Here is a 17,797-nt window from a genome sequence, read left to right on the forward strand (position 1 = left end):
TCGTGCCTTCCCCCCACATTTGTGATTTGTGGTTGTGGGGTACCCCACCTATCTTTGTACATTTATGATAAGGACACACCTCCGGCGGCCACCCTTATTCTCACCCTTTTTTCTTTTTCAACTGCCAATTATTGGAGCAGTGTTTTTTGAGCGTTGCTTAACACATGCTCTTTTATTTTATTTATTTTTTATTTCTTTGATTTCAAAAATGGGTTTTTTTTATAAAAAAAAAAATAGAAATATTAAGATTTTGAGTAGCTTTTATTTACTTAAATACCATATCTTACATACATGATACATGTTGTGAAGGGTATATACATGTTTGGACCATTTAAATGGTCAGAATAATTGTTGTTTGTATTAGGCAGAGCTTGTCAATCAATTGTCAATTTTAACACTATTCGATTATTTGGCTTGGCTGGCTGAGTGACGAATTCTTAACGGAAACCAACATATTGATTTTCTTTTAATTTCCTTCCTTTTCTGATCAACCAAACTGGCTAACCCAAAAGATAAAGTGTCTCTTTTTAAATGTGGCAAGCGTTTTGCTGTTGCTCTCTTTACTCTTTTTGGAGTCCTCACTAAAATCATGCTAGATTGAATGAATCTGGTTGGAGCTACTGTGTTGGGGTAATCTTAGTGGGTTTCTTCTGTTACTGGGATTGTCTCTCAATCTGAGCTCCTGGGTCTTGATTTTGAGCTGTTGATCTGTTAAAGTTTGGTGTTTCTGGGAATCTGTTTCTGGGTTTGCAGATTCTGTGGAAGTGTCATTGGGGTTTTCATTTCCACATCAAAATCAAGGTATTGAGATCTCTAATTTATGGTGTAGAACTGATATTTCTTGAACTGTGTATGAACCTGTCAGTTAGGGTTTGATTTCCATGAGAACTAGTTTTTCAGGGGAAGAGGGTTTTGGTCTCTGAATTGGGTGGTTTTCTACTAGGTGAGGGTGGGCTTATGAATCTAAGAATCGGGATTCCAAGTACAAGAAAGTGATTTTTATTGAGACTTTCTGATTATTTTGTGAAATTTGTATCTGATCATGGAGAAACTGACTTAGTTTCACTGGTTTGGAATTGGATAAATTGTGATTCCAAGGAGGAGGAAACATTTTCTTCCTTAAAGCTTGGTAAGATTTTTGTGAAATTTGTGTATGTATTTTAGCTCTTGAATCTGAAAATTGGAGTTGCAGGACAAGGAGGGTAATTTGTTGTGGAGATTGAGTGAGATTTCTGTGAATTTCGTGGATGATCATGGAGAAACCGACCAGCTCCCGGGGTGTGACCATGGAAAAGCAGCAAAGTTTTCGTGGGGTGATGGAAAAGCAGCAAAGTTTTCGGGGGGTGATGGAAAAGCAGCAGAGTTTTCGTGGATTGATGGAAAAACAGAAAAGTTTTCGCGGGTTTATGGAGAAGCAGAAGAGCTTCCGAATAGCAATGGAGAGGCAGCTAAGCTTTGGTGGCAGCAGTGAGAGGAAGAAGGTAAAGGAGTCACCTGGAAAACGTGGTGATTCGCACCTTCATTTAGCTGCTCGAGCAGGGAATTTAACTAGGGTTAAAGAGATTATTGAGAAGTGTGAGAGTAGTGAGTTGAAGGCTTTATTATCAAAGCAGAATCAGGAGGGAGAGACCCCGCTTTATGTGGCCTCAGAGAATGGGCATGCCTTAGTTGTTAGTGAGCTTCTGGAACATGTGGACCTTCAAACTGCATCTATCAAAGCAAACAATGGCTATGATCCATTTCATGTCGCCACAAAGCAGGGTCACCTTGGTAAGAAATCATTCTAATTTTCCATTCTTTATGTATTAATTAATGCTCTGTCTAGCGTTTAGGAAATGTAATTCCGTGAAGAAACCTGTGGCTTTGTATTGGGAGGTCGTGGTCTAGGAAATAAACTGGACTTGATTAGGCTTATTCATTGTATGTTATGCAAATTCACTAGCAAGATAGCTTACAGTAATATGATCACAGTGACATGCAATTTTGTCCAACATTATGGTTATGTTTTGTTTTATGATTCTGCTTTCCATTGAAATAATTGGAGCTTTTGTTCACTTCTCTTTCCTTGTTCTTCAATTTTGGTGATATCCTGAGTTGGCATTTACACATCCTTGGATCCGAAGCCATCCGATTTGATTTTCCATGGTATTTGAAGGAAAAACTTATCAATCGAAGTGGAGTTTCAGTAGAAGAGAAAAGAGGTTTTTTGAGAAATATGAAAATGCAGATTGACCTCAGTCTATCGTCATGCGAAGCATGTTAGAATAGTTTCCTTTTTTCCTAGAATATCCACATGCTCTTTTTTCTTTTTGGAGAAAGATAAGATGGTAATGCCATTTGTTAAGGTTGAAATATGTTCACCTGTAAATTCTTGGTTTGCTTTCTGCTTTCTCATTTTGGACTGGTGAGGACCTAATATCATATGGATTGGGTTCTTCTCTCTCTCTTTTTCTTCCCTCTCTCTTTGCATTTCTTTTTTCAATACTTTGAGCTGTCAATGAAGCCAAATAACTGTGCATACACATATTGTTATTCTCTTTTTAGCAATCAGTTTAATGATGATTAATTATGTTGATTTATCTTGCAGGCCATGTTGCCATTTGGGTTTTTAAGCAAATTACATGGATGAAAGCCTAGTTTGTTTAGGAAAATCTTGATGATATGCTGTTCTTTCTATTGACGAACCAAAATTTGATTTTCTTAAATGATCTTGCAGAGGTGTTGAAGGAACTTTTGCAGTTTTTCCCCAACTTGGTCATGACCACAGATTCATCCAATTCAACTGCTTTACACACAGCTGCTGCTCAGGGGCACATTGATGTAGTGCACCTCCTTCTTGAAACTGACCCAAACCTTGCTAAGATAGCCCGAAACAACGGTAAGACCGTCCTCCACTCAGCAGCAAGAATGGGACACTTGGAAGTTTTAAAAGCACTAGTAAGCAAGGATCCAAGCATCGTCTTTAGGACTGATAAGAAAGGTCAAACTGCACTTCACATGGCTGTGAAAGGGCAAAATGTGGAGATCGTGCACGCATTGCTTAAACCTGATCCTTCAGTTATGAGCTTGGAAGACAATAAGGGAAATACAGCATTACATATTGCAACAAGAAAGGGTCGTGGTCAGGTGTTTCCCATTTCTTTTCATCCATATTTATGCTACAGATCTTGCCAATCATGTTCATGTTATGGCTAATTCTAGGTTTTAATGTTCATAACATCAAAAGATTTATAATGCACTGTTGATATGGTTGAATGTATGATCTAAATTGATAACACCACATAGATTGTGTCCATCTAGAAAGAAACATTTTCCTTCAGCTTTTGGTTTTCTGCTTGCTAAGTTGGCATCATTCTCAATTATGGCTGCAAGTATGAATTTGATGTTGATGTTGAAATCTCGATTGAGCTTTTTAACTGCTACTTCCTGCTAAATTGTTTTTTCTCTGGGAAATGGCCCAAGTTGAAATATTGGTCTCAGACCTCGACTTCAGGTCAAACTTCAGATCAACTGGGACAAGTCTATAAATAGAAACTAATTAAAGTTTAAAAGACCATGATTCCAATTTTTGGTGTTAAGACTCATACCGTTATATTTGTTAATGAAGATTTCTTCATTAATAAAGTGGACACATGATTAGTTACAAAACCCGGTACTTCGTGCAGTTTTGAGTTCAGGAAGGCTCTATGTCCTTGTTCTTTGATGCAGAGGTGGCAAAGAGGGGAGGAATTAATCCCTTTCCTCTATCAGCATCTGCAGTTCTCTCATGCGGTCAATGTTTGGATATTAAACTCTTGTCAACATGAATTGTGTATCTGCATCAGTTTGACTAGAGCGTCCACATTTATTGCTTTTGACATGCAATTATGCGAAGTAATGATTTTGTAAAACATTTTTATTGTGTTCTACTAGGTCTTTACTTCAGCTATTGATTACTTACATAGTGATGGCCAAAGGGACATGTTTTGTTTCTTATATCCTGCTGAGTATTTTGTGATATTGCATATTGAAGCCAGTGTTGGTCATAATCGTATTTATGTTCTATGCAACATATACACACATGTAATGCTACTCTGTCCGTGTCAGAGTTCCCTTGCAATATATCATATCACCTTCAAGTCACAATCAAAATTGGAATCAAGTATCAGAACGAAACTAGACACTGCCTTAAATTAGGTATCAACAGATGACAGAGTTTTATTTTGTTAAGATGACTAGATGGATTCATCCTGAAACATAATATGGCTGTTTGGCTTCACTCTGTACTGAAGGTTGGTTTTATTCTTTGCAGTTTGTACAATGTTTATTGTCTGTTGAGGGTATAAAGATGAATGCAACAAACAAGGCTGGAGAGACCCCGCTAGATATTGCAGAAAAGTTTGGAACTCAAGAAATTGCCTCCATTCTAAGGGAAGCAGGGGCCACCAATTCTGCAGACCATGGAAAGCCTCCAAATGCAGCTAAGCAACTTAAGCAGACTGTCAGTGACATAAAGCATGATGTCCAGTCTCAACTCCAACAAACCCGACAAACTGGTGTCAGGGTCCAGCATATTGCAAAGAGGCTCAAAAAGCTCCATATCAGTGGTCTCAACAATGCTATTAACTCCGCAACTGTTGTTGCAGTTCTCATCGCCACTGTTGCTTTCGCAGCCATCTTCACAGTGCCTGGCCAGTATGTTGAGGTGCCAACAAAAGGGGCTTCACTTGGGCAAGCCTACATTGCCAGAACACCTGCTTTCCTCATCTTCTTTGTGTTTGACAGCTTGGCATTGTTCATCTCCCTGGCTGTTGTTGTAGTCCAGACATCTGTGGTCGTGATTGAACAGAAGGCAAAGAAGCAGCTCGTCTTTGTGATAAACAAGCTCATGTGGATGGCTTGCCTCTTCATTTCAATTGCCTTCATTTCCCTTACTTATGTGGTGGTGGGCTCACATGCCAGGTGGCTAGCTGTGTGTGCAACAGTAATTGGTAGCGTAATCATGCTTACTACAATTGGCGCCATGTGCTACTGTGTCATTTTAAATAGAATAGCGGATGCAAAGAAGAGAAATATAAGGAAAGCTGAGAGCCGGTCCCGTTCTTTCTCAGTGTCTATGGCATCAGAGTCAGAGCTTTTGAACAGCGAATATAGAAGGATGTATGCACTTTAAGATCAAAAACAGTACGAAAAAGAAGATTGAATGGCCTATTATAGCTATGTGTATGTTGCAATAACTGGTTGCCTCCTCCCTATTAGCCATTCAATCATTAAAACTCAAGCTGAGGCTTCATCACCTGCAGACTACGAAGAGATGAAACAGGTGGTCACTTCAGCAATTCAAATGAGAAGCATTCAGATGATTCACCCCATCATCTGCTCTGCTTATTAGGAACTTTCCCCTAAATGCTCCAATAGAGTACCTTGGTTTCCTCCCCTCTTTTGTGATCTGTGGTTTTAACATCGCAACAAGTTCACATGAGGATTCAAATTTGATGGCTTTACTAGGATAGCTCACAAATTTGATTGAAACTCAAGAATAGGCAGGACAGGTTTCCAATAGGTGATGTTTTTCTTGTATCTGTATCCTGAGTTCATACATAATCCAGTTGTGATGTAATAACATATGATGTTTATAAATAGCCTAGTGCATCTTTTGCCCTCATGGTTATCCTTCTTACCTACTTACTTTCACCTGCCCTCCTTGTCTTTTAACTCCTAAACGATGGAACCACAAAGAATGGGGATCAATGCTTCATTTTTTCAATTCAATCCCTGCTTGAGAAAATGTCATTACTAACTCTTAAGACTCTTATCAATTGTATATCTTGTAGTTTGATGTTATTGACTATAGGGAAGTCAAGTCAAAAGAGGCACACTTATCGATCTGGAAGAGTAGGACCAAAAATTGTGTCATTGCCAACAACCCAACTATATGGCAGATGTTTAGTCTGTTGAACTCATTTCATTTGGGGTGATCTTATAGATTATTTGAAGATTTAACAACGCTAAGCTGATTGTTTTTTGGATTACGGATTTGAAACCAAGAGGGTGAACCACGGACTCCTGGTAGTTTGTTCAACCTATACTTCACCCAGATTGCAAATTGACAGTGTTTGAAAGAGTAAATCACAATCTGATTTAAATCCCGTATTTATTAATCTAATGCAACAGTGACAGGATAGCTATTTGGCTCCAATGTTCTTCTTCCCTCTACCTGCTTACAGACAAAAAAGACAAAAAAACTGACACCCAGAATGAATAACAGAAGCCATTGTTTACTAGTTAGAAAATCTGTCACGTTACTTCTGCTGCTTTTTATATTTCTTTCTATATTCTTGAACAAATAGTCTGTCCAAGAAAATTACAATGTGCTGTGCTTTGACTAGAAAACTTTAGTTAAAGAATGGAAGAATCGAAAATTTTGCACCTGATAATAAATATAAGGAATGGTGATAATAGCAGGCTCCATGGTATTTACATTAAGATGTTGATGACTACTTCCAGAAGAGGAAATGGCTGCTTCTATAGCATCAGTTGATCACTCCCTTAGCACTCCACAAGTGATGTCATATATTTACTGCCTAACACTTCAGTTTCTTTGTTACCTCAGGGGCTATGCAAATATCGATGATCATCATGGACATCAGAGGAGCTGCTGAGCTGCCTGAAGTCAGACCGGTTAATGGAGCCTCCTCCATGGATCTTTTTAGAGTTTTTGGATTTTGAGTCTATGCGGGCTGGCTTAGCAGCAGTGAAGGTGTGGCGCACGCTCACTTGGTGAGTTTTTGTCTCAGTTGAGCGACTTCCTCTTACTCTCACCACTAAAAGCACTTCCTTATCTCGGGTGTCTTCAGACCACCAGTTCTGGGGGATGCCATCAGCAGAGTCTTCCTGTGTCTGGTGTTCTTCATGGCGGACTGAAACCTCCTCAAACTGATCAGGTTTGATCATGCCCGCTGCTGGTGTGACCTAGTTTAACCGTAGTATCAATAAATAAGCTTGCTTCAGTGAAGATTAAGCTTTCCTACATATGCTTGGCCAGTGGGCTAGTATGCTCTAGATGGATATCATTACATGAAGACTGAAGAGCACAGCCTAGGACATCTCTTGTAGTCAAAGACTTTAAATAAGACCTCAGCCATTCTAGCAAAAATGTTATTAGTAAGTGTTAGGCATGCAACAATGCTGCTTCCCAGGAAACTGACAGTTACGAGACCTCGGGATAGGTGTAAGGATAGATATGGTTGGGCCTCGCTGTAGGCCTCAGGATATGTGTGTTGTGTTGTGTTGTGTGCGACGGGTCAAGCCCCTTTGTGAGTGTTGGAATGATTAAGCCTCAGTATGAGTGCAAATGAGTATGACACAGAATTACCACATAAAGAGGATTGGCTTAGTCTCACTGAAAGCTAATTAAGTTTTAGATGAGATGGCTAAGTCCTTGATCCTAAGAGGGAGCTCTTGGGTACTTAATTAACCATTCTCTGAGGACGTGTTAACTTAAAACGGGTGATTGTGAAGGCCTCTAGCACCTGTAACAGATTGGCAGAGGTCCAACATTGCCGATGCCATGCATCCAAAGGAGAGATGCATTTTTCTATTGGGAACAGAGTATGAAACTCAAGTTTTGAAGTAAAGAAGCATTTGCAGGAAATGTAGAAGCAAGGAATGTTACCTCAAGCCATCTAGGAAAGCCATAGGACCCTCTTGGACGATGCTCAGATCCATGTCCTTCCTCCTTGACTGTGGACAGGCCTTCACAAATGATCTGAAACACAGCCTGCTCCTGCCTACATTTGTTGGTGATTTTTAGAATTGCTGTCTCCTGGTTTTGAAGGCTTATGCTGTTAGAGCTAACAATGGTTTCTGGAACACGAAGAAATTCTTCAAGCACAGTTCTGATTTTCTCAGATCTGACTATCTCTCCAAACTCCTGTCTCCTTACTGATCTATCAACATGGGCGATTTCAACATTAAATTTACAACGTACAGGCTTGTGATCGCTATCAGTCACCTCCATGCAAGCTTCATACCTGTTCAAAAGCAGAATCACTAGGTCTCAGAACAATAGAACAAAGACACTTACAGGGTACAATACCCTTAAGATTAAACATACTGCAAAATTGAAGCAACTACAGGGCACTCTAAACTGCACTCTGACACTGCAGCAGCCCGGTTGTCACGATATAATATTCTGTCACACCAGGCAGGAATTCGCTTCTTTTCTCCAGAATCATACCCTGAAAAGAGTTGATATTTTGTCAAGTTTCTGTAGAGAAGCCTAGACCCACATGCATTTATAGAACAAGTTCAAGTGTCAAGACAGTATGCTATATTATACCTGCTAAACCAGCCTGGTGCCTTTCAAATTTATAGGTTGGAGGGAATCTGATGAGTGCCTCACGCATTCCCTGGAAAACCTTCCCTGCCTTCATCTCAGCCCTTAGCTGATCCTTTTCTCTAAGCCAGTCAAAGCATCTTTGGGAAACAAAGTCCCTTGCTTCGTCATAAGATATACTATGAAGCCGGTAATTAAAATCACCAAGAAACACAACCATGTCTGCATCAGAGAGCTCTGGCTTCACCTCTTCAGCGTTGAGACCGCCAACCTGTGAAGCAAGAAGGCCTTTGTAACTAGTTGCCACGGAGGGTAAGTTGGTTGCAGTAATACCAATCAGAAAATGCACATACATTTGAACCACGAATCATTTGAACGGCAGTTGTGACACCAGCTGCAACAGTGAGGACCAAAGGCAAGCCAGAAGAAGAAACCAGGCAAAATAAATATGTGAGGAAGGCAAGAGACAAAGACAAAAACAGGTATTTCACCATACCAGCTGCAGTGTTGAGCAGGTTTGATGACCGGCTGAAAACCATGGTCCTATAGATATGATCAAAATCAGCATTGCGACGATTGACTGCCTCCAAATGTGCAGCTAAATGACAGTTAACAAAGCACATTATCCGATCATAGACTCGTAGCCTCAAACCTACACCTCCCTAATCAACATTTAAGGGAAAAAGGAATAAGAACAGATGCTACGAAGCACTGGAGTAATAAGTTAAAATACAAGAACCATGAATCCTCATTCCTCAAGCCCACTACATGATAGTTTTCTTCAGCAAAAGTGCAGGACAAATGGGGCTGTTGGGAAACATAAACATACCTTATTACCAATTGCACGACCAAACCCACATGGAACTGCTGCAGCATCAATGTCTCCAGCATGTGTTCTAAGGTTCTTTCTTACCCTAGATGGGGAAAACCAACTCATAACATAAGAAGCAGGGCAGGGGGGAACATGCCTTACCAAATTGAAGGTGAGCTGAAGGTTTACTACATAATTAAGGGGTTAATCATCAACATAAAAATGAATATAGATCATCATAGAAATCTCCCCATTACAGTTACTTACCATATAGCTATGAGCAAGCCTGCCAGCTGCCTAGAGCCCATGCGCTCAAAGGTAGTTCCTTCATCTAAGCTCTTTCCTATTGTGTCCAGCCACCATTGCCCAATAGAACTCCCTTCAAGTCCAACCTATGATGGCAGACTAAGTTAATATCTAAGAATGATTAGGCCATAGATCAATTTAATCAGCAATAGTATGCAAGTTGTTGAATAAAGAAAGTTTTAAATAAAGAGGATCTTACGGTTTCTTTCGCAGCAGACATGGCGAGAAAACCAGCCCCCATTTCCACTTCTTGCAACCCAACAACAACAATTCCAACATCTGTTGCTTGAGAACCCAACCATGATTTAAGTCCTTCAGGGGAAGCTCTTCCCTGACCAACATTCCATGTGCCAACTAAGATCTTAAAATTATCTCGTCTTGTGCATATTGTTTCTTTTGCTGCCAGTTCTGATCTCAATATAGTGTCAAGAGGTCCTGGAGATGCAATGTTCCATCCGCGTATGCCACCATGAGTAGCCAAGCTGAAAATATAATCAGCTCCAATGGCCATTTTTATCACTGGACTACTGTGAGCAACCCATCCTGCAATCAGGTTTCCCTCAAGGTCCAACACTTGGACCATACCACTCAAATATCCAACATATACTCGTTCCCCAAATGCGCAAAAGCATTGAACACCATAAGGATGGTGCTGGAAATCCTGCAAACGATTGCCATTTCCATCCCACTGCACAATGAAGCCATTAGTGCAGCCACTCCAAATCATTCCATCTGCAGTGAGTGTTAACGCCTCAGTTCTTTTGTTGTCTTCTGCAAATGCCCCTGCCCCCTTAGCAACTCTGCGAACAGCGTCTGCAGCTCCCATTATAGCATTACGGGACCTTTGCAGAAACCCCTGGGGCTTCTCTTTTTTTGATGTGGAAACAAACTTGACCTTCATCTCATCTTCCACCGGTTGATCTGTGCCTGATTGCACATCAACTCGATTCTCTATCTGACCTTCTATGTTAAATACCTTCAAGAGTTCCCTCGTCCGAGCATCCCTGAAACACAATTAATTTTTAGTATAATTTAGACATAAGAAAAACACGATACAGGACTTGCTAATGAACAATACAGCTACACATCAACAAAAGTAGGGTGATGTTAGAAGTGGGAAAGTACCATAGTGAGAAGGACACAGCTCCAGCACACCATACTTTAGCTCTAACTTTATCTGATACCAAACATTTGACATCTGAAGAAGATATATTACAGACACCATTGACAGTGACTTGGCTTCTGAGATCAATGAATGACCTCTCCACTAGTAGAGCAGCCATGTGTCTTTCCTCTTGTGTTAAAGAAAGAGATTTTTCCATGGATTCCCATGGCCAGATTTTAATAACACCACCCTCAGAACCTGACCATAGATCCCCTGAATGAAAGAAACACAAAAGACGGTGAAAACAGCAAATTGGAGAGCCACAGGACTCCAATATAGATAAAAATTGAAGCATGGTTTCCTATTCATTTGTGTAACAGGACAATGCAATTATATCAAACATTTGAATGATAAGTAAAAGATGATGCAATTATCATTCTATATGCAAATTTTCAAGCTAATGCTGCTCCATGATCCAAATCTATTTAAGAAACAAACAGTGAAAAAGGAGCTTTTCCCCTTTCCCTTAACTCCACTTATCTTGAAAGGAAGATAAAACAAACAGCACATAATCAACCCATTAAACAGAGAAAAAAAACATCAAAAATGGGAGAAAATTGATTGAATTCGAATTCCCTGTTATTGATTAGTTCAGATGATGAGATAGGACATTGGCATCTCTTGACTATTGATATTGATTATTCCTGCATTTCTTCATTAAAATCACATTCTTGCTTATCCTGAAAGCTAGTGTATAAACTTTAATAAATTAAAAGCAATATCAGGTTAGAAATTGAGCATAATTGCAATTGCAAACAAGTCGAGTCCTCCATTTGGTGCCCCAATTTTCTGAAAAAAATTGATTGTTGGGGTGTAAAAGTACCAAGGCTGGCATACCATAAGATGATAGAGTCAAGCAGAAAACAGGGCCCCGATGCGCCTGCCATGACAAACCCTCCTTGAAAGGGTTTTCCTCCAAAGTCTGATCCATTTTCCAAGACCTAATTTTCCCATCCTTGTGCCCGCTCCAAACCAACCTATTCGCAGAATCAACGATCAAACACATGGTGGGCGATATGTTGACGGACTCGAAAAAAGGGGCCGCATCTTCATCTCCCCTCCGGATTCTGCCTCCAACCCCCCAACCAGGCTCATAGGCCTCAGTCATATTCCAAACCCTAACCCCAGCTTCCTGACCAGCCCACAACTGGGTTTCCGTACAAGCAATGGTCCTCAGGAATTTCCCAACCTGAGTCTCCCTCAGCGGATGAGGCCTCAGCTCGAGACAGGGCGGCCGACCCGGGTGGACTCCGGCGCGGACGGGGACCTTGAAGATGCCAGTGCCGCCACCGCTACCAATAAACTCCGGGAGGGGGTGGGGGGGCTCTTCGGGGCCGTCGGGGCAGAGGTTATGGTCGAGGCGGTGGGAGAGGTACTCTCCGGCTCCGGCGGAGAAGCTGCCTGACTTGGGGGCGACGGAGGCGTGAGGGTGGAAGTCATCATCGGAATCATCGTGGTTGTAGTAGCGCTCAATGTTTTTGGGGATGCGGTCCTCGTCGAGGCTGTGATTGCGGACCTGGTGTTGGCGCTTTTGGCCGGTGCCGGCACGGAGCTGCTGGCTGTAGGAGTGGGTCTTGCGGCGTGGGACGGAGGAGCTGAGGGCGGCCAAGGCGTCGCGTTCGTCGTCTTCGATGTGTTCGTCCATCGATGATGGGCATAGAGAGATTGAGAAATCAGAAACTCCAAAAATTCAGAACCGAAAACAAAAGTAGAGAAAGAGAGAAAGTGGGAAGTGAATGGTGATCCGAAACAAAAGGCGGACACACGTTGCATGGGATTCCACACTTTCCGGACCTGCAAATGAACGTTTCTTTGCATGCATGGGACTGTCCCCTGACTCCATACGTCCCAGATATTCACTGCCATGCATGCCACCATTTTTTCCAATATTACATATTTAAATTAAGAAATGTTTTTACTCGAATATATTTAGGGAGAGAAAAAAAAAATCTCCGGGAAATAGGCATCCAACACATGTTGCATGGTATCAATCGGTTTATTACTCGGAGTATAATTTTTTTAACTTGATTCATAAAAGAAAATGGTAACATTCATAAATATAAATATATATATTTTAAATGAAGTAATTATGCAAAAATTTAATCTTATATGAGATGAGACGATCATAATCTCATTAACACAACACAAAATAAGAAAATAAAACATATAAAATAAAATTGAATTCCATACTTGATCTTAAAGGTCACCAAATGATAACTCTTAAAATAAGCTTAAAAAATGTTGTTATGTCAAATAATCTTTACAACTTATTTCATTGAATACAATTTTTTTTTTTTTAGTTTTTAAATAAGATGATCAAAATCTAATCAAACAAAAGGTTTCAAGCTAAACATGATTTCTTCAATAAAATTAAGGCGTGTTTGGATACATGAAAACAAAGATTGAAGATAGGATGAAAAATGAGGTGAAACACAAAACTATATAAAAAAGATTAATCAAAATCCTGATGGGAGTAGAATTTAATTTTATACATTGTGCTTCCCTATAGGGATTTCATCAAGCTCAATACATCTTGTACTTGATGATACCTATATATGTATCAAAACCCAACACTTCAAAACATAAATGAGCCCACCAAAAGTATAGCTTATGATAAATTTTTTTTATAAGTAAAAAATATATCAAAAACACCTGTCAAAAAGGCACCTCAAAGTACATGGGTCATACCAAAGTGTGTCAGAAGGAAATAGAGAAAAGAGAAAAAAATAAAAATAAAATTTGGTAAACCTCTCTCCTACCATTCACATTATCACTCCATTTAAGTCCACTATACTCCAAAAAGATGCACAGAGAGGAATATTCTAGTGCTTGATTTGGTTGTTCTCCGTCCAAAGGGTCCAACATAAGCACAAGGGAGAAGCTTTCCATGCTTTCTTTCTCCTATTCCTGATAAAGGATCCATGCTAACTAAAGAGGACCACTTTAGCTGAAGACAACATCACCCAAACAATGAGAAAACTAGCCCAATATAAGTTTTTGGCCATCAAATTAGTATTCAGAGAGGAATAATTCTAGATGGCACCCTGTGACACAAACATTTGTATGCAACAGCTTATTCTAGAAATAAATTCTAAATTTTATTCAGAATATAAGCTAATCCTGAAGTATGCCAAGCCCATTGTGGATAAGAAAACAAAAGGAGAAAAAGCAAAAGAATGGATTGAGTTTTGGGTTTGTTTATTGGAGCACAATCAATTCAATTAACAAAACATAAATGTTCACAACTCTCTCAAGTGCTTCCTCTGCTAGCAAATAGTGTTTCTTTTCATAGTAAGGATTTGCTTGGAGTCCTTTTCCACCGTCCAAGTTTCTCTCTTCCCTGAAAACAATCAAGAAATTTCCATGACAAGTTTGTAGCCTGCTTGAAATTTACTGTTGTATTTTATCTTCACTGAGAAAAAGTATTTTAAATTTTGGTCTCTGTATATAACCAAAAATAATATTATAGATGTATCATGACTGAACTGTGGTTGTCATCAACAATCAATTGGGTGGGGTGCATTGTGAGTCTCAAGAGAATTTGTTGCTCATTTCACGAAGAGCTCTTGCAGGAGAATTATTAAGCATTACAACTCAGTTTACAAACCCCAACATTATAATTCAAGTCATTAACCTTCTGTACATACCTTGCGAGGTCCAATAGCCATCTTGTTGTCCACAATGGAAACTGCTTTAAATCCCATTGGATGCAGCACTTCTTCATAACTGCATAGATGTTAATTATTTATGTCTGATATATCATAACATATAAATTTTATCATCTTACATAATTTAATATTCACTAAGATAGAGAGTACATGCTGATGGATGTCTAAGAAGCACTCAAAACAAAATTGGACCCAAGACAATGAAATAGAACAAGGGAAGAGAATTACTCGGCTACAGATACTTTATATGGGGGTCCACCAGCATGATCGCTGATCTGCCACCAGAAAATTACTTTTCAATACAAACATTAGAAACAATCTCCAAAATATAATGTATCCAAGAATCTTGCCCCATCTTAACTAACGTATCTTTCAATATGATCAAGATATGCTTCTTCGCTTTTGAAGGAGAATTATCAGAGAGAAAAGAAAGGATAGAAAAGGGAAAGAACAGTAACAATCACCGGAAACATCAGTGTCAAGAGCTCTCCATCTGGTTTTAACAAATGTCGCATTCGTTTGGCCCACACTGATCTCATGTCTGGTTCAATTGCACAAAAAAACCTGCAGCTTTTCCATTCTCAGAAGAAAAGTTTTTTAAGGCAAAGGAAAATAATTAACATCTAAAGCCAACTTACGTATAATCAAAAATCAGATCAAACAACTCAGTGGGATTCCAAGTGAAGAAGTCCTCCTTTAAAAATGTGAAATGATTTGCATTCCATAACGAGGAAGATAACTGGCTTGACATTTCATGAAGAAGTTAGATTGAGAATTTTTCACAAAAGGGTAGATTTCAGACAAAGATATTTATGTCATGTTCTTAGAATTATAAAAGAAACTCAAAATCCATAGCAGCCAAACTTTAAGTCACCAAAACCCAAGTATTTATTAGATCTTTTATGCCAGAATTTTCAGTTGCAATGTATTGATCAAGTCTTTAATCACTGAGTTAAGTTCTTAATCAAAAGACGGAACAACAACCATACTATCTTTTTGTTTTTTTAGCATGACTAAAATCAACAATAAGATATATTACTTCATTGATCTATCTGATAACCAGTTGGATTCAAGGAACAAGGAGACTGTAACACAGAAATAAAGCTCTAGCTCAGCATGAACAAATGAATCAAATCACTAGCTTTTCAGTTGACAACAACTTGGAGAAAACCACTCCAACCTAGAATCACCTGATAGGCATTTTGGGTCATTATAATATATAAAATGGAATAAAGCAGGAAAAAAGTTGCAATCTTCTGAAGTTCTTTAAACAAAAATTACTGCCAACAAACATGAGTGAGATGGTTTAAGTTGGTAGCTCTAGAAGGGCAAGAGGAAGGCAGATTATTTAGATGGAGCTTCTAGACTAAAATTGGAAGAATGAATCATATCAAGACAAAGTATCTCGTGTGAAGGAACCAAGAGAAAGGACAAAAAATTAAAATTCAACTTTTCCATTTTGTTTGCTTTTGGAGAGAATATTAAGCCTTGATGAAGAAAAATGGGCCGAAGAACTAAATTACCTCTTTTGCTTTCTTGATGGCACTGTCTGATATGTCCAACCCCACAACAAAACGTTCAGGGCATGCAATTGTTACCACATCATAACCCTGTCACATAACAACAGACTACTATTGGCCAAAATAACATAATCGATGAGCTAGTGAATATATCCTGAAAACCAATAAACATATGAAATAGAGGATCAATCAGGTTACTTTTTCTTTCTATGTTTCAAAACATTTTCAATTGAAATTTTAGCTTAGTTTCTGATTACATGCTAGACATTTGACGGCTGAAGACAGTCCATGGTATTTCAGTCATTCCATCTTTTGTATTTCTATAAAAAATAAGTCCATTTGTGAAATGAGTCTATGGCATGTCTAGGAGGAATGGATCCTTTCCACAGCATAATCACACATCATGGATTCAATTTGGGCAGGTAAAGTGTTTTTCAACTTTCCGATTGAATGTATATATCATTTTTATAGCAGATACTTGCGATTCAATATCAGATTCAAATATTGAAAAATTATTTACTATATCACAAACATCTCCTATTTATAAACGTATTTCCCCTTGTTATCAAAAATAAAAATTAAAAAAATACAGGAAATGTTTTATTATGTCACTAGACCTTAGTCACATTTTTAAAGAAGAGGAAACGATATTACAAATAACAATGGGAATCCTAAAAAAAAGAAATTAAGAGCAGTGAAGGAAAAACCGAGAAAGAAAAACTACAATGAAGAAAAGGGGGAAAAGCCAACTTGAGAATGGGGCTCACGAATGCTAAAGAGAATGCCACTGAATTCCTTGGTAACATTCAACCAAAAGTCCCCAAACTCCTCCAATGCTCAAAGATCCCGGGCATTCGTCAAAAGCCAAATAGGGCACAATAAAGCTAAAAATAGGCCCCTCTTCATAGTCCTCTTCCCCTTACAATTACTCCCAAGACTTAAGAAAATATTGTTTTTGATAGGAAGATAACAAATGCTTATAAATGACACCTAGCAACAAGGGATACAAGCCTAATAAAAAAACCTACCAAATCTGTATTTCATTCAGAATTCACAATTTGATTCAAGAATTCCCAGAGATGTACCCGTAAAAAAAAAAAAAAATGTATCATATATGCAATGTTCATATGTTCATATACGCCCGGTTGTAGCAGGGCTGTAGTGCCATCTAGCAATGAACCAGAGGCCCCGAATTCAATTCAAGCCTCCCCGATTATGTATGTAGTAAAGGGCAACAACTTACACAGCCACAACCAGGGACCAAAGTCCTGCCACTGGGAAGGGTTCCAGTCTGATGAAGGTGTTGAATTATAGGTGTTGGCTTTCCCAAATCCCATGGAGTATGTCCTTGCTGCCAGCTCTTTTCCCAACCACCTGATTATTCACACAAAAACCACCAAACCCACAAGTTCAATACCCAGAAAAATTCACACCCAGCTCATCAAACACCAGCTCTATCCCTCACAACGAAGTAAATGAATGACTAAGCACTGTTTGAATAACGTGTCGAATTATGTTCCTTTTTCTTGGGTTTTGAATGGAATGGGATTAGTGTTGAAAAATGGGTTCACTTCTCAAAGATTTTCCTTCATTTTCGAGAGAAGCAAACAGAAAATTGAAGTGGTTTGTTACCAGCGGAGTCGCTTCCGATGATTTGATTTAATTTTTGAACCTTTGGGTTCGATTCTATGCTGCTGCCGTTGTTCGACATGCGCAATTGTGTTGTAGAAACTCCCAGATTCTTCGCCCACGTCAGACTACGGCCGCTCAGGAGGCCACAGACACCGCCGCTGATCCTCCCGGAGGGCACACAAAGTCCCATCCACCCACAAACCCAGTCAATGATTCTGAAGTCCTCGCTTCGGGCTTCATACGCTCTCTTGGGCCCATCAACAAACCCAAAAAGGGATAAATTGGGCTTTAAAGGATATTTTTTCTTAATTTTTTTTATATTTTATTGGTAAATAAATATAATCTTATTTTTTATAGAATATATATATGTAAATGTTG

The 17,797-nt window shown here is 39.2% G+C and overlaps 3 protein-coding genes across 7 annotated transcripts; 1 reads left to right on the forward strand and 2 right to left on the reverse strand.

The window, feature by feature from the left end:
* The first annotated feature begins 390 nt into the window (after positions 1 to 390).
* On the forward strand, positions 391 to 5,644 carry LOC117914206 (ankyrin repeat-containing protein At5g02620-like). 4 transcript variants are annotated; one of them, XM_034829438.1, is made up of 4 exons: positions 391 to 1,303; positions 1,334 to 1,770; positions 2,717 to 3,126; positions 4,292 to 5,644. In XM_034829438.1, the coding sequence occupies exons 1-4, from the start codon at positions 1,248 to 1,250 to the stop codon at positions 5,150 to 5,152; spliced, it is 1,764 nt and encodes a 587-aa protein (XP_034685329.1). In that variant the 5' UTR covers positions 391 to 1,247; the 3' UTR covers positions 5,153 to 5,644. The 4 variants fall into 4 exon arrangements, with proteins under 4 accessions (XP_034685329.1, XP_034685327.1, XP_034685328.1 ...); XM_034829436.1 differs by having other exon boundaries at positions 391 to 1,129; positions 1,193 to 1,770; XM_034829437.1 differs by having other exon boundaries at positions 391 to 801; positions 1,193 to 1,770.
* Positions 5,645 to 6,274: 630 nt separating this feature from the next.
* On the reverse strand, positions 6,275 to 12,616 carry LOC117914204 (type I inositol polyphosphate 5-phosphatase 12-like). 2 transcript variants are annotated; one of them, XM_034829434.1, is made up of 11 exons: positions 11,437 to 12,615; positions 10,560 to 10,812; positions 9,634 to 10,438; positions 9,396 to 9,520; positions 9,147 to 9,231; positions 8,814 to 8,979; positions 8,671 to 8,711; positions 8,321 to 8,588; positions 8,096 to 8,219; positions 7,655 to 8,012; positions 6,275 to 6,951 (listed from the first exon to the last, which is right to left on the reverse strand). In XM_034829434.1, exons 1-11 carry the CDS (start codon positions 12,242 to 12,244, stop codon positions 6,589 to 6,591), a joined length of 3,396 nt encoding a protein of 1,131 aa, XP_034685325.1. In that variant the 5' UTR covers positions 12,245 to 12,615; the 3' UTR covers positions 6,275 to 6,588. The 2 variants fall into 2 exon arrangements, with proteins under 2 accessions (XP_034685325.1, XP_034685324.1); XM_034829433.1 differs by having other exon boundaries at positions 8,671 to 8,979; positions 11,437 to 12,616.
* A 1,056-nt stretch (positions 12,617 to 13,672) lies between these two features.
* LOC117913909 (probable thiol methyltransferase 2) lies at positions 13,673 to 17,632 on the reverse strand. The gene is made up of 8 exons (XM_034829025.1): positions 17,420 to 17,632; positions 17,031 to 17,161; positions 15,791 to 15,877; positions 14,906 to 15,006; positions 14,732 to 14,831; positions 14,496 to 14,542; positions 14,247 to 14,325; positions 13,673 to 13,939 (listed from the first exon to the last, which is right to left on the reverse strand). Exons 1-8 carry the CDS (start codon positions 17,607 to 17,609, stop codon positions 13,886 to 13,888), a joined length of 789 nt encoding a protein of 262 aa, XP_034684916.1. The 5' UTR covers positions 17,610 to 17,632; the 3' UTR covers positions 13,673 to 13,885.
* Between the last annotated feature and the right edge of the window lie 165 nt (positions 17,633 to 17,797).

The sequence above is a fragment of the Vitis riparia genome, chromosome 5, assembly GCF_004353265.1.
Source record: "Vitis riparia cultivar Riparia Gloire de Montpellier isolate 1030 chromosome 5, EGFV_Vit.rip_1.0, whole genome shotgun sequence".
In the NCBI taxonomy this organism is placed as follows: domain Eukaryota; kingdom Viridiplantae; phylum Streptophyta; class Magnoliopsida; order Vitales; family Vitaceae; genus Vitis; species Vitis riparia.

Coding starts and splice junctions, on each gene's coding strand:
- LOC117913909 (XM_034829025.1), bottom strand. CDS start 17,609: ATGGGACTTTGTGTGCCCTCCGGGAGGATCAGCGGCGGTGTCTGTGGC. Junction 17,162..17,419: donor CATCGGAAGCGACTCCGCTG/GTAACAAACCAC, acceptor GTGAATAATCAG/GTGGTTGGGAAAAGAGCTGG. Junction 14,543..14,731: donor TCTTGACACTGATGTTTCCG/GTGATTGTTACT, acceptor TTCTGGTGGCAG/ATCAGCGATCATGCTGGTGG.
- LOC117914206 (XM_034829435.1), top strand. CDS start 1,248: ATGATCATGGAGAAACCGACCAGCTCCCGGGGTGTGACCATGGAAAAG. Junction 1,771..2,716: donor CACAAAGCAGGGTCACCTTG/GTAAGAAATCAT, acceptor ATGATCTTGCAG/AGGTGTTGAAGGAACTTTTG. Junction 3,127..4,291: donor CAAGAAAGGGTCGTGGTCAG/GTGTTTCCCATT, acceptor TATTCTTTGCAG/TTTGTACAATGTTTATTGTC.
- LOC117914204 (XM_034829433.1), bottom strand. CDS start 12,244: ATGGACGAACACATCGAAGACGACGAACGCGACGCCTTGGCCGCCCTC. Junction 8,013..8,095: donor GTAGTTGCTTCAATTTTGCA/GTATGTTTAATC, acceptor GCTTTTGAACAG/GTATGAAGCTTGCATGGAGG. Junction 6,952..7,654: donor GCTTTCCTAGATGGCTTGAG/GTAACATTCCTT, acceptor CGGTTAAACTAG/GTCACACCAGCAGCGGGCAT.